Here is a 15491-nt window from a genome sequence, read left to right as displayed (position 1 = left end):
AATCGATAGGGAGAGGGTGTGGTGACACAGAGGATGGTCTACTTAGGTGCCATGCGAGTGTCCCGAAGCACATACTTATGGTAGGGCATCAAACCCAAGCCTATTAGCCTGTGTATGATCATGCATTCCATTCCAAATGATCTCATTCAGTAAGAAAAGAACATTCACCCAATCCATTAGGCCTGCTAGACTGCTCTGAGGTTCGTGTGGTTTCCGCTCTGTAGGATTTCAAACCTACACGGTTATTTCTGTCAGAGCTAAGGTTATTTCAACCGAACTGTTTCAGGCAGAGCTAGAACAGGGGTCAAGACTGAAGATGGTGGGATATATAAAGCAAACCTCAAACTGTGATCATTAGATGGACTTAGCAGGAGGGGTTGTGGGCCAGATGGATTGAGCCTGTCTAATGTTAGGATATTTGTGTGAAAGTGAGTGTGCGTGTGTGTGTGTGGGTGTGTGTGTGTGTGTGTGTGTTTGTGGACTGTACATGATATTTCAGAGACACTCAGCTCCCTCCATTGCTCCATTCCCCCCTCCTCCCTTCTGCCATCATAAGCCTGATGGGTTTTCCATAAACAGCAGGAGGAAATGAGGAAACCTTCCATTTCATCTTCCCCCCCATCCTCTCCCCGTTTTGGCCAGGCTCCCCTGCACCAGAACAACACCTTTCACTGTGAGGTAATAAGGATCAGCCTCTCCAAGAAATCCTTTCACTCCCAGACATACCATCAACACAGACAGGAAACTTCTCATAAACACAGTTCCTACAGTGTCAAAAGAAGCTTGAATTTTGTTTTTGTGAAGTGGGTTACTTAATTCTGAACATAGTTAATGCCTATGATTTGACTCATAGGGAAGGTTTGTTGGTTTTCAACTATATATAAGGTGTTTGAGACAATATACAGATACAGAATAACATTCAGGCTGGTATTGTCTGTCTTCAAAGGCTGCATTAGAACCACTGTCTTCCAGCCTTAAGCTTCTTTTCCTGTCAGCTCTTAGTTTGCATGTGGTATCTATTTCCACTGTGATATCTCTCTAATACTGTACTGTATCTCCCTCTCACCCATCCTATCTTCATCTCCTGACTCCACCCCATCCTTGACACCGGCACCCCTCTCCTCCCTGATCCCTATCCTATCCATGCCACACCCCTCCCAAGTATCCACCCTCTCGTACTCATCATCCCCTATTCTGCGCCACATTTCATGGACCACAAATCCTTTCCTTCTCCTCCCTATTCCCAACTACGCTCCTGAAACTCTCTGAACTAATTTCCTGGAGACTCTGTGCCAACAAAGTAGTGACAAAACAAAGAAGGTCTGACAGGCATGAACGTGGCTGGAACCTTGCACACCACCTCACCCGAGCCCCTTCCAGACCCGAAGCGAGCCTCCAACAGAGCAGCACTGCACATGATCTCAGCACCCTGAGACAAGCTGAAGCAGGCTGGAGGGTTCTGCCTGTGTCTGCAGGATGGAAGTGCTGTCTGTACGTCTTGTTTCCCAGTATGGTGGAGGATAACACTGTCTGACTGTGCCGGGTAGGATATCATACATGAGCAGTGAGATAACTGTTAATGGCGTGGCTTTGAACTGCCATCAGAACACATGGGAGTTGGATTTTCATTTTCCGTCTCCATTCTCCAACACAGACAGATTTTTAGACTTGCTTCACTAATCCGGTAAAAAACTCCCCGCTTCTCTCTCCCCTGATGTTGTGTTATATAAGCACTGCCTTATGGCAGATGTCCCATCCATATGTTTCTAGGAAGGTCTTCTATAGGCTCCTTTTCCTCTGTGCTACTGTGAATGTGTGGTCTCGCTACACACACACCCTTGAAGGTCTACCTCACTAAACCTAGAGGGCGCCATTTCACCAAGCACAACCACTGTCCTGTGTCCAGCCTGACAGAGAAATGGGATGCAAAGCATTAGAGTTTGAGTAACCAGTTAGCATTGAGTTAACATTCATATCAATGTACTGTCCCACGGTCAATAGAGAGGCTCTCATCTTGAGTCTTAAGAAATAGCATTTGTGTTTACACTAGTGTTATTTCCACTCACATCAAAATGTTAAAAGATGAGAGGCTTTCAGCTTAATTAGCAACATGTGTGTGTGTGTGTGTGTGTGTGTGTGTGTGTGTGTGCATGTATGTGTATAGTATGGTCACTTAACACATCTGGAACATAGTTCAGATTCATTGAGCCACATTTCCTGATGATGTGTTGTATGATTCTAGCTACATGGCAGACTCAAAAGCTTTCAAGTTCTCTGCCATAATGTCGACATACAGTGCCCTCCAAAAGTATTGGAACAGTGAGGCCAATTCCTTTATTTTTGCTGTAGACTGAAAACATTTGGGCTTGACATCAAACGATGAATGTGAAACCAGAGATCAACGTTTCAGCTTTTATTTCCAGGTATTTACATCAGGATCTGATGCACAAATTAGAAAATATCACCTTTTTGTTCGAACCCACCCATTTGTCACGTGAGCAAAAGTATTGGAACATATGACTGACAGGTGTGTTTTGTTGCCCAGGTGTGTCCTATTACATACATTATTCAATCAATAAATACCACAGAATGTCTACACTCAGGTTCAGATTGGGTAAGATAGGTTTTGTCTATGCAGACTGTATTCAGAGGTGAAAACAACATGAAAACCGGAGCGCTGTCTTTGGGTGAAAAACAAGCAATTGTGAGTCTTAGAGAAGATGGAAAATCAATCAGAGCCATTGCAGAAACATTGGCCATAGCCAGTACAACCATTTGGAATGTCCTGAAGAAGAAGAAAACTACTGGTGTACTAAGTAACAGACGTCGAACAGGTAGACCAAGGAAAACATCAGCAGTTGATGACAGAAACATTGTGAGAGCTGTAAAGAAAGACCCTAAAACAACTGTTAGTGAGATCAGCAACAACCTCCAGATGGCAGGAGTGAAGGTATCACTATCTACTGTTCGCAGAAGACTTCATGAACAAAAGTACAAGGGCTACACCAGAAGATGCAAACCACTCATTAGCAAGAAGAATAGGAAGGCCAGGCTGGAATTTGCCAAAAAGTACAGAGATGAACCTCAAAAATTCTGGGACAAAGTTTTATGGACTGATGAGACAAAGATTAACTTTTACCAAAGTGATGGAAAGGCTAAAGTTTGGAGAAAGAAAGGAACTGCTCATGATCCCAAACACACAAGCTCATCTGTGAAACACGGTGGAGGTAATGTCATGGCTTGGGCTTGCATGGCTTCTTCTAGGACGGGCTCATTAATCTTCATTGAGGATGTAACACATGATGGCAGCAGCAAAATGAACTCGGAAGTCTACAGAAACATTTTGTCTGCCAATTTAAGGAAAGATGCAACCAAACTGATTGGCAGAGCCTTCATCATGCAGCAAGATAACGACCCAAAACACACTGCCAAAACAACAAAGGAGTTCATCAGGGGCAAGAAATGGAAGGTATTAGACTGGCCAAGTCAATCTCCAGACTTAAACCCTATAGAGCATGCATTTTACCTGCTTAAGAGGAGACTGAAGGGAGGAACCCCACAAAACAAACAACAACTGAAAGAGGCTGCAGTGAAAGCCTGGGAAAGCATCAAAAAGGAAGAATGCAAAAGTTTGGTGACGTCAATGGGTCACAGACTTGCTGCAGTTATTGAAAGCAAAGGATTTGCAACTAAGTATTAAGTCTTATTCACTTAAATATGTTTTAAGTATATCTGTTCCAATACTTTTGCTCACATGACAAATGGGTGGATTCAAACAAAATGTGATATTTTCTTAGTTCTGCATCAGATCCTGATGTAAATACCTGGAAATAAAAGCTGAAACGTTGATCTCTGGTCTCACGTTCATTATTTGATGTCAAGCCCAAATGTTTTCAGTCTACAGCAAAAATAAAGGAATTCGCCTCACTGTTCCAATACTTTTGGAGGGCACTGTACATCTAACATGCTTTCTGAGAAAAGTCTACTTTAAATGGCATGTGGGAGCAGACAAGATGAAATGTATTTCTAATGTATTTTGTATTTTGAAGGCATTCAGTGAAAACAATAGTGAGATTCTAATGTCCATGTTTACATATTCATGTGTGTGTGTGTGTGTGTATGTGTGTGTGTGTGTAGGACACATCTGCTTTGCATTGCAGGGTCCATACTGGGGCTCAGATTACCTTCAGGACCAACTCTGTCCTGGTACTCAGTCTTTATCATTCCCTTGAAATGAGAGTGTTCATGTGGGTTTGTCTCTGGCTGAATACCTATTCTGAACTATAATGATAAAAAAAAACATGTAAGGTTTGTTGGGTATTAAGTATTGCTGTGAATGCAATAAAGATGTAATTGCCATACAACGCCCCATAAACTGGTCAGACGGAACTAATTAGGAAGAGTGTGTGTGCTGCTTTTGCACAGGAAGTGATGGAGAGATGACTGGGATTTAGGTCTGATCTGATGTGTCTGTTTGTGGTGTAACTTATGGTTAGTGACCTGTTTGTGAAAGTACAAAGCTGTAATCTTAAAACCCCCACAGGATGAAGTATTCCTCATGTCCTGGAGACACAAACAGAGCATGTTTCCTCACTGTGTGACACCTGGCTCCAGAGATGGAACATCTGGGACACTCTGTGACGGACCACCGGATCAAATAAGATAGTTAGAAAACTTCATGGAACAAAGATCGCCTCAGTCTTCACTGGCCCAGCCTGTCTCAAAGACACAAACACATTCCTTGGAGGTTGAGAGGTTTTGGAGCTCTGTAATTGTATGAGGGGTATGAATTAGTTTGTAGAAGAGTAGATTCCATTCTAAAGCTGGATATCTGTCAACATTTGAAAGTGAAGGAATGAGAAAGAAAGAAAGAGTCAGAAATTACATTTACATTTATTCATTTAGCAGGCGCTTTTATCCAAAGCGACTTCCAAGAGAGACCTTCACAAAAGTGCATAGGTCAATGATATAGCAACGAGATAGCCCCAAAAACATTGCGGGCAGCATACATGTGAAAAGCAAATATGTGCCAATGGGAAGAAACATAAGGGCATGTAGTTAAACAATTACAAAATAAACAACATGAACCCCCCCAAAAGGTGTACCTGTAGGAAAGTAGGTGCTTGGCATTCTCAGGGTGAATTCATGGTATGAGCCAAAGGTTTGAAGACTCCTACTCTCTGATCCCTGCTTAACCACAGTCTTCATGACCTGGGGCCATGGGTGGGGGAGGGGGAGCATCCCTTCAGATTCCTGCCTTTGGAGTTTTGATTACCAGAACGGATTCCTTTCATTCTCTATATTAAAATTGTTGGGTTGCATATAACTTACATTTTTACGCATGAACACACACAAATGCAAAGCCAGAAATCCTTACCAGCTGCAACACATTTAGATATGCTTATACAGTATTCTCGCGTATCAATAGTTAAGGTTAGCAGGTCTCAGAGTGGACAGGGTTCAGGTAAATGTTAGGGTTTCAAAATGTTAACTTAACTCTGAGTTCCCCCCTACCCCATCAGTCTTCTTGTTGTATAGCAGTTGTTTGGGTTCACGTGTTGTGTCTCTCAACAACATGTATAAAACATTTATTAAATACATAATGCATATCAATCTGTTAATATCTTTAAAGTGTTTGTTTACTACAAAATACCAAATGGGCAATGACACGGAGGCCCTCTAAACTAGGCCTTCAAAGGTGTTTGTGTGAACGCCACAAAACCCCGTGAGACCATGTAGCGTCTGGCGTGAGTTACAGCAGAGTTAGGAAAGATAGTTAACCTTCAGCCTCCCCAGCCAGGGTTGACTTAGCACAACAACAACCCTGGAGAAAGAGTCCCTAACGTCTACGGGGATGCACAGCGTCCCTTTCTGGAGCAGAAATGTGGACAGGAAGGGACACAGGACACGTGAGGGGCTGGGCAGCTGCTGTGTAGCAGCGTGGGCATCACATTAGATGAGTAACTTGGTAGGTGAATACCCAGAGGCCCCCGGGGTCACTGGAGGGTCGGAGGGTCCGAGCGCCACAGGCCCCAGGGGATGGAAACGTCTAGAGAGACAGGCAGGAATGTAAAACGTTTCCTGCTGCAGGAGGGAGAAAGTACACCCCCCTAACTCCAACCTTAGTCCTGGAGTTCAGTCATTATTTATCTGTAAGCTCCTCATGCATCATTGTTTATCTGCATGCACCTCATGCACATCATGCATTCTAGGATTAGCCCCTCTGACTAACCCTTCTGATGAGGAAGTTAAACACGTTCCAAAACCAGTTAACCCCAGTTCCTCTCCTACTGTAACTTCCTATCCTTTCTACATGACTAGTTCTACCTTTTCTTACTGCACAGCTACATTTAAGTCAGGCACGGCATATAGACATTAGGCACGTAACCAGACCTATGAAGTCCAAGTCAACAGCTTTATCATAGTGGCTGGCTTCACCCGGACACCTTTAATAGCTACATACTACACCATCTAAAAGAACTGACTGAATTAACACTGCACTGCCAACTCTGTGGCTAGCACTCCAGTGGATCTCATCCTACCTGTCGGGAAGATCCTACCAGGTCTCCTGGGGAGGCAAACTGTCAGGCCCACGCCAGCTCTCCACTGGTGTCCCACAGGGCTCCGTCCTTGGTCCCCTCCTCTTCTCTCTGTACACCACCTCACTTGGACCAATCATCACCTCCCATGGCTTCTCCTACCACTGCTACGCTGACGACACGCAGCTGTACCTGTCATTCCCTCCGACCGATCCGGGGATCTCAGCTAGGATTGAGGCCTGCCTCGCAGACATCTCCGCCTGGATGACTGAGCACCATCTCCAGCTGAACCTTGCCAAAACAGAACTTCTCATCATCCCGGCCAAACCCTCCATCTCCCATGACTTCTCAATCACCCTGGGATCTGCGACGGTGACCCCCTCATCCTCTGCCAGGAACCTTGGGGTGACCATGGACGACGAGCTCTCCCTCACGGCCCACATTGCTGCGGTCTCCCGGTCGTGTAGATTCACCCTCTACAACATCCGGAAGATCAGGAGATACCTGTCTAAGCACTCCACCCAGCTGCTTGTCCAAGCACTTGTCCTCTCCAAGTTGGACTACTGCAACTCGCTGCTCGCCGGTCTCCCATCATGCGCAACCCGCCCTCTTCAGAGAATTCAGAACGCAGCGGCCCGTCTGGTCTACAATCTACCCAGACGCTCCCACGTTACCCCGCTCCTCATCTCCCTCCACTGGCTACCCATAACGGCCCGCATCAGATTCAAGACCCTGGTACTGACCTTCCGAGCAGTGAATGGAACTGCGCCCGACTACATCAAGTCTCTCCTGCAGCCTTACACCCCCACCCGCCACCTACGGTCTTCTTCAGACAACCGCCTGGTGGTCCCACCTCTCAAGACCGCCCGGTCCCAGCACAAGCTCTTCTCCTGCCTGGCACCCCAGTGGTGGAATCAACTCCCCACCTCCATCAGAGACACGGACTGTCTCTCCACCTTCAAGAGAAGGCTCAAGACGCACTTGTTCCGGGAGTACAATGGTACTTAGGAATGGTTTGCTGAATCCAACGCTAGTTTCCTCAAGGTTCACAATGACTCTTGCTTAGACTGTTGCTCTTGTTGGTTAGTGGTAGCTGATTTAAACTGTTGTATTCTTCTTTTTTAGTTAATCCTATTTTTATTGCTTTCCTACAGGTACACCTGCACTTAGAGATCAATGTTGTGTAATTTTAACTTGTTTAACTACATGCTCTTATGGTCTCTTCCCTTTAGCACTATTTTTTGGTTGTTCACAATATGTACTTCTTGTCTTTGACTACCCGCAATGCTGTGGGGCTATCTTGTTGTTATTATCAGTGACCTATGCACTTTGTGAAGCTCTCTCTTGGAAGTCGCTTTGGACAAAAGCGTCTGCTAAATGAATAAATGTAAATGTAAATGTAGCAGCATCAGAGGTGCAATGTGCAGATTTAGCCTTGTGGCCATCATCACAGAAACCCAGTCTAAATTGGTGGCTAGCTTCATCATGAGTGGCCCCACTGGTGCAGAACACTATTTTGAGTTTACCCTATGTCAGCCATGCACAGCCCACACTGTGTATGTTGTCTTGTATGTGCATATATGTGTACATCCTCTTGGATGCCCACAAATGAGGGTGAACATAATGTACAGTCATACATATAGACGACCACAAATCATAGTGTGTGATGCTAAATCGAAAGAGCTGGCAGACCAAACAGTATGGGTGTGCAATCAAATGCAACATGGGTAAGTACAGCCCCTCACTCCACACTCCACACACCAGCCTTTTCACTTTCTCTTTGCCCAAAAATATATTAGGCCTTTTTCGCTCTTATTTCAGTGAAAGGTTTCTCCTCTGTACACAACTAGGAAATGCAGGAGACTACATGAACATTTTCCTGTTTATCTTCTCCTCTGATTCCAGACGGAGCTCCCTTATGAGTTGGAACCCCTTATCTGGAAACACATGCCCTCTCCATCTCTCCCCTCTCTCATCCACTAGTTACAGTAAAGCAAGCAAGTACAATCCCAAGAAAGACAAAGTGAGTGAAGAGAGAAGAGGAGAGAAGAGGCAGACCACAGACTCTGAAGGAGGCCCAAGATAAGACCTCAGAACAACAGTAGATTCTCTCCAGGTACTTGTACGAAATATTTGAACAGTAAGTTCTAGGGCAAACTCATTTTCAGACTGAGAAAAGTGATTTTGTCATTCTAGACAGACTCTGGAGATTAGCGTTTGAATGAGTATTAGCACACAGCTCCTGGCTGTGCAGACACAGCCAGACATGCAGGTATGTGGTATTGCTATAACCCCCGAGAGATGGCTACAGGTCAGTGGAGAGGGATGAGGGTGGAATGGGTAGGAACAGGAGGGGGGACCCTGGAGATTGGGGTAAGGCTAGTCCCCCACCCACCCCCTTTAATGAGAAGAGCAGAGCTTAGAGGAAACAGTGAGTAAAGGAACGCCGGCACTGTGGGGGAACAGAGGGGGTTTAAGTCTGGAGAATATAGAGAGCTTGGCTGAGGGGTTCAATGTGCTCCACAGATGCAAGCAATCCTGCTTAGCCACCCCACTTCGGAGCTCTCACTCTGGGGGAGAGAGGGGCTCCAGGAGGGGGCTGGGAGGCTGGGAGGAAGTTTGGGAAGGGGTGGGAGCTCAGGCAGTGGAAATAAAGATGGCAGACGAGGGGAGGAGGAGAGAAGGGGGGAGAGAGGGGTGGAGTGGCGTGGGGCAGTCAGGGGGACAGAGAAGGGTGGAGAGGGGGATGGAGAAAAGGAAGGCAAGCAAGGAGTGATAGTTTTTCACAGTGTTTGGCAGAGTCCCTCTCAGTGTTGAACAGCTTCTTAGAGAGAGGGGAAGAGGAGGGACTGGCGTCTCTGTTCAGGTAGGGATGTGTGTGTATGTGTGTGTGGTGTGTTTGTGTGCGCGCACTTGTGTGTGTATGCATGTGTGTGTACATGCATTTTTATTTTTAATTTTTATGTTTGTCTTTGTCTTTAACATTTTTAAATAGTTGATTGTAAAATATGAAAGAGGAAATGTAGAAATGGAAAACACAGCTTCAACATTTACAGACCTTTTCCTCTTTGAATAAATAGATACTTATTTAACTTCCTAAAATTGTGCAAGGTTTGGCAGCTGTGGGAAACATTTACTGAGGAGCCATTCAAGGATTTAGTTTGTCCTCAAAAAATGTTTTCCTCTCTAAATTCCCAGTGGATCCCAAAGCATATAAGCAAACATAGCTAACGTCAAGGCAACAACCTTGCTTACAAAACTGTGTCACTGACTTCAAAGTTAATCCTTCCAACCCCACATCTCTTCTCGAATAATAACAGTTATCATGTTTGCAGCCATTAAGTATAAATAATCGAGCATATGAAGATTTTTCAAAGTTAAAAATTTAAACTTTGTGTATATTAATAATCCCAGACTGTAGATTGCAAGAGGGACACTAAATATATCTTATAGGATGAAACATGGTGGTTAAACATGTAAGGAATAATCTTTTACTCCTGCACATCCGAATCCTCCTTAGATGTATTCATGATGTGTAACACTCATGACAGAGCTCTCTGTCTCCCTTCTCTGCCAGCTGTTTGAGCTGTGTGTCCAGTCTGCCCAGCCGTGCGGCCAGCGAGGGTGTGACCATGCGCGTGGTGTGTGTGTTCCTGTTTGCTGCCCTGCTTCCCTCGTCTCTCTCCCAGAGACACGATCCCTTCCAGTGGCTGTCAGCCCTGCGTAGCCAAGGCTACCATGCAGACAACACGGGAGGGGAGTGCCCCGAAGAGTGTGACTGTCCTCCCTCCTTCCCCATCGCCATGTACTGTGACGGCCGTGGGCTGACAGTCATGCCCACTGTGCCCTCCCGTATGAAGTACCTGTACCTGCAGCACAACGCCATCACCGCCCTGCCTGATGAAGCCCTAGCCAACGCCACCAGCCTGGTGTGGATGATGATGCACTATAACCAGCTGTCCTCCGACCGCATCGGCAAGAAGGTACAACGCCATCTGGATCCCATCAACACAGTCATATATATACAGCCAGACTGAACAATTTGACAGATTCTTATGTTACTCCTCTGAACACACCCCTTATGTGGTAGTGGTGCTGGAAATTGTCAGGACAAAGATGTGGGTCTGTACAGTATGTCCATTTGAATTATTTGCAGTGACTACAAGTGCACATGCAGCAAACATGTTATTAAAGTTGATTTACTTCCTTTGCAGGCTAACAAAGTCTAATATGGGCTGGACGATCTGAATACTGTTGTTTTTTCTGACAAAGACCTCCATTGTGCCATATGTTCTCCAGGCATTTGCCAAGCTGCAGAGTCTTGAACGCCTCTATCTGCAGCACAACAACCTGACCCGTGTTCCCCCAAACCTCCCACGCTCTCTCCGAGATCTACGCCTCAATGGCAATAGTATCAACAAGGTAACATTCACACAATTCCCCACCCAGGCACTGCTGAACACCTGTTTACTGGTCCTCATTGCCTTCTCGGGATTATGGTGAAAAATGAACATGAAATATATGATGTAACCTTGAACTGTTGGCTCTGTTGCCTAGGTAACACCTGCTGCCCTGGAGGGAATGGACAACTTGACCGTTCTGTATCTCCATGACAACGCTGTGACAGATGTGGCTGCATCACTGAAGGGGTTGAACTCTCTCACACTGCTGGATATCAGCGGCAACAAGCTCAAGAAGGTGTGTGTGTGTATATGTGCATGTCAGTGAGAGTGCATGTGCTACCTTCTGGTAATGGATAACCGTCCTGTGTGGATCCCTGACAGGTCCCAGACGGTCTGCCAGAGCATCTCCACCAGCTGTACCTGGAGTCCAACTCCATCAGTGCTGTTCCAGAGGGCTTCCTGCGCCAGTTCTCCCAGCTACAGTACATCCGCATGGGCCACAACCAGATAACAGACAAGGGAATCCCCCCAAACACTTTCAATGTGACCGGCCTGGTGGAGCTGGACCTGAGCTACAACAAGCTAGAGAGGATCCCCCCTGTCAGTGCCACCCTGGAGCACCTGTACCTGCAGGCCAACCAAATTAAAGGTAGGGCACAGACACAAAAACACACACTCCAATGGCAAAGGATAAATTCTGAAAACAAGGTCTGTCTGTCTCTCTCTATATATCTCTCTCCAGAGTTTACCCTGGGTAGTTTCTGCAGTGTTGTGGATGTGATGAACTACTCGAAGCTGCGGACACTGCGACTGGATGGGAATGAGATCAGTGCCCAGGATGTGCCCTCTGACTCTGCCTTGTGTCTGCGCCTGGCAGCCACTATCGAGCTGTAGCAAATCCTCCAGATTCTGATCAAGGCTAAGATTAGCCTCCCCAACTCCTAAACTTAGCCATTGGTGGGGGGAAATTGATTAGGGATAAGAATCTAATACGTTAAGTTGGTCTGGCTTTCATGCTGCCACTGGAGGGCAACAGACCTTAACTGCATTGCTGTAGTTCTCCTATTTCTACAGTAGGTGGCAGCGTTTTGGTTTATACTGCCAATGTATCAGGTCCCGAAGTGAAGCCACAGAATGAACCAACAGGCTGAATAGCCCAAAGGTCATCTGCAACATGTTTACCTACAACTGTTTAATTACAGGTGATGATTCGTGTTGTTTTCATTACACATAAAATACTTGCAAAGCCACCTCATAAAAAGAAAAGCTTTTGGAATAAGTTTGTAAACTACGTACCACATAGTCTTGTAGTGCTAATACATAGACTTTTGCCTAAAGGCTTCAGGTTACTCTTGTCTGTGTGAATGAGCATGCATGTTTAATCTTCTCCTCAGTAGGTCATGGTCAGTTTGACCACTCTTTTGTGATGTGTAGATACATTATACTATGGAGTATTTTCAATATCTTTCTTGGTATTCTTTTGCAACCATAATTCTGTTACGACAGCATTTGCAGGGGTTGAACAGTGCTATGAGTATTTACTCAATCACTTGGCCTCAGAGAACTGACTCACAAATGTATAATTACATATCACACTCCCAAGGCCTCCATACTCCCTAACCCCATATTAGTTATTTTTAGTCTCAACAAATTAGCACAACACTTTTATCGCTATGGCGGTGTTGCTTTGTACTATGCAAACTGTTTTGTGCATTTGTCTTATTCTGTGGTGCTAAAATTGACACATGAATGCATAGCATTTATTGATCTTCAAATTGACTAAGGTTGTGGTGTTTTAATACTAAGTGCCTGTCTTATGGAATAAATAAAGGTAACCATTTTTACATGTACTGGGATATGTTTGCTTGGTTTGTGTGTGTGTGAACATACTCTGGCATTGTCTTAAAAGTGGAGTATGACCCCACCCCCATCATGACTATGGACTGTTTTCCTTTCTTGCCCCTCCCGGCTGTTCTTACAAACCTGAACACTGTCAATACTACGTTTTCATATGTCTAACAAAAATGATGTTGGGCCGTTTGTGCTAGTTGAAGTTGTGCTAGTTACTAGCTAGTAGTTTCTTGCAAATGTAGCTAGAAATACATGTATTAAAACCCTTTCCTGCCGGACCATTCAAATATGGGCATTAAAATGCCCATGGTTCCCGCCTTAATAGCGTCACCGTCCAATCACCGATTTTATTTCTGAAAACTGCCAGATACTCATGACAACTTAAGCTCAAAGTACATATCATTGGTTAAGGCGTTAGTGGGAGGGGGAAATAAATCTATCGTCTGCAACGGCAGCCATTGTTTTCCGAGGCGGAGCCAGAGCGGAGACCATGGGAGATTGCCTACAGTGTTAGATTTACAGCTTCGAATTGAAATCGGAGACGATATTATGAGTAAAGACAAGTTCCTTAATATGTGTTGTCAATATTGTCAATTAAAAGTCTAAACTTTTTACTTACGAAGAATTTGTTTGTGGGAGTGAAGCGAGTGTTTTCAGGAAAGAATGACGTGTCCGGCTTGGCCGTTTGTGACAGGCAGCAATGACGGTAGTAGCACTGTTTAGCTTCGATTTGAGCAGATTTCTAAAAAACTTCGAAAAACAACATTAACTAGGTAGATTATGTATACTGTAAGCTAAATGTACATGCCTTGTTTGGCCAATTCGGTCGATTGTGGAAGAAACTCGAACGTTTTTTAGTTATCGAGAGGAGTATCCAGCCATAGAGCTAGCTACTTTTGGGACAGGATAATTCCGGTTTTCCCTATGTCTCCACTAGTCACTAGAATGGTCATAACTTTTAATCAAAATATGATATTTCTAATCCGTCTTCTGTTCTACATTGCCTACAGACTTGTGGATATTCCACCCACTCAAAGTATTTCTCCATCTTGTAATTAAATCGGTGAAAATAGCAGTTGTCTGATGAGGTATGGTGGATGGAGGTTTTTGTAAAGAATGGCTGCCTGAAACCACTTTAATAAAATATGATTTGCCTCAAGTGATCATATATTTATTGACATGATAAAAATCTCCTAGTTCTCCTCTTCAAGATGGTATAAACAGTTAAGGTGTATGATTTAATATGAAAATTCATAAAATATGAATATTAATATGAATATCATATTTCAACAGCTTATGGAATGTTTGGAATGTTGGCTAGGCAGTAAAGGGTTAACATACATTCTAGCCGACTGGAAATATTAGCACATTTTGGGGGGCATTTTGAATTTAAGTGGCGTCTAAACCATCGAGGTGAAGTAGGTTTCATATTCGACTTTCGTCTGACATTTGGAAGACGCTACTTTACAGCGTCACGTTAGGGACCGGGTGAAAACTAAACCGTTCAATTTAGAAAATGTTTCTATGGATATAAAGCCTCAAACTGTCAACAGATTATTCTAATAATGCCTGGCCTACTTCCACACCCTTTACCTTTTCAATCAAGGTCTTAAAAAAATGCTAATAAATAATTGAAATTGTAAAGGGTGTGGAAGTAAGACAGACTCTATTACAATAATCTGGTGTATATTTGAGATTTTTTGACACAATTTCGAAAAGGTTATTAATATTAACGAGGATTTCATGCTATTTTCAGAGATTAGCGATTTTCTATAAAAAATACAAAAAATCTTGTTTGAAAAAGTAAAGGGTGTGGAAGTAGACCATCTCAAATATAAACCAGATTATTCCAATTAAATCTGGCCTACTTCTACACCCTGTACATTTTCAATTAAGTTTCAAACAAAATGATAGAAAATTGCTAATCTATGAAAATAGCATGAATTCCACGCTAATCTTAATACCTTTTTCAAAATTGTGTCAAAAAATCTTTTATGTTATTAGTACAATTTAGAAAAAATTATGAAGATTAGTGAGGATTTCATGCTATTTTCAGAGATTAGCTGTCTTTTTTTTTTCATTTTTTTTTTGAAACATAATTGAAAAGGTAAAGGGTGTAGAAGTAGGCAACCCATTATTAAAATAATCTGGTGTATATTTGCGATATTTTGAGACAAGTTTGAAAAAGTTGTTAAGAATTGCGAGGACTAAGCTATTTTCAGAGGTTAGTGATTTTCGATCATTTTGTTTGAAACTTAATTGGAAAAGTAAAAGCTGTGAAAGTATAATAGATATTGTTAGAATAATCGGGTGTCCTTTTGAGGTTTTATATTCATGAAAATATGATAAAATTCATAATTAAAAAAAAATGTATGGGTAGTTTAAACACGGTCCCTAACGCTACGCCCGAATGCGAGACAAATGTTGAATGTCGAATATTAAACTAACTTCACCTCGCTGTCCAACATTCTACCGCCACGCAGGGCTACATAATGATAGGATCATGTACGTTTCTGTTATGAGGTTGATGTCACATTTAGCCTTCCTTAAGGTTTGGCCAGTGTGGTTGTTCAGGTTTTGAATCCTTGGTTATTTACAGTCCTTAGTGTTGTGGTAGAAGACTGAGCGTTTGGCCACCTGTCATCCTATGATGAGACTGGTGTTGTTCCTGACAGAATCCTTAAGTTGACCACTGTAG

At 43.7% G+C, this 15491-nt stretch overlaps 1 protein-coding gene across 3 annotated transcripts; it reads left to right on the top strand.

Moving 5' to 3' along the window:
• Nucleotides 1-8577: 8577 nt before the first annotated feature.
• Nucleotides 8578-12792, top strand: fmoda (fibromodulin a). Of its 3 annotated transcripts, none has more exons than XM_047026154.1 (6): nucleotides 8578-8655; nucleotides 10117-10522; nucleotides 10839-10961; nucleotides 11097-11237; nucleotides 11324-11591; nucleotides 11685-12792. In XM_047026154.1, the coding sequence occupies exons 2-6, from the start codon at nucleotides 10172-10174 to the stop codon at nucleotides 11834-11836; spliced, it is 1035 nt and encodes a 344-aa protein (XP_046882110.1). In that variant the 5' UTR covers nucleotides 8578-8655; nucleotides 10117-10171; the 3' UTR covers nucleotides 11837-12792. The 3 variants fall into 3 exon arrangements, with proteins under 3 accessions (XP_046882110.1, XP_046882111.1, XP_046882112.1); XM_047026155.1 differs by lacking the exon at nucleotides 8578-8655 and adding an exon at nucleotides 8662-8679; XM_047026156.1 differs by lacking the exon at nucleotides 8578-8655 and adding an exon at nucleotides 9278-9405.
• Nucleotides 12793-15491: the final 2699 nt, after the last annotated feature.

Source organism: Hypomesus transpacificus, chromosome 9 (assembly GCF_021917145.1).
Source record: "Hypomesus transpacificus isolate Combined female chromosome 9, fHypTra1, whole genome shotgun sequence".
NCBI lineage: Eukaryota > Metazoa > Chordata > Actinopteri > Osmeriformes > Osmeridae > Hypomesus > Hypomesus transpacificus.
This window is presented reverse-complemented; position numbering and strand designations above follow the sequence as displayed.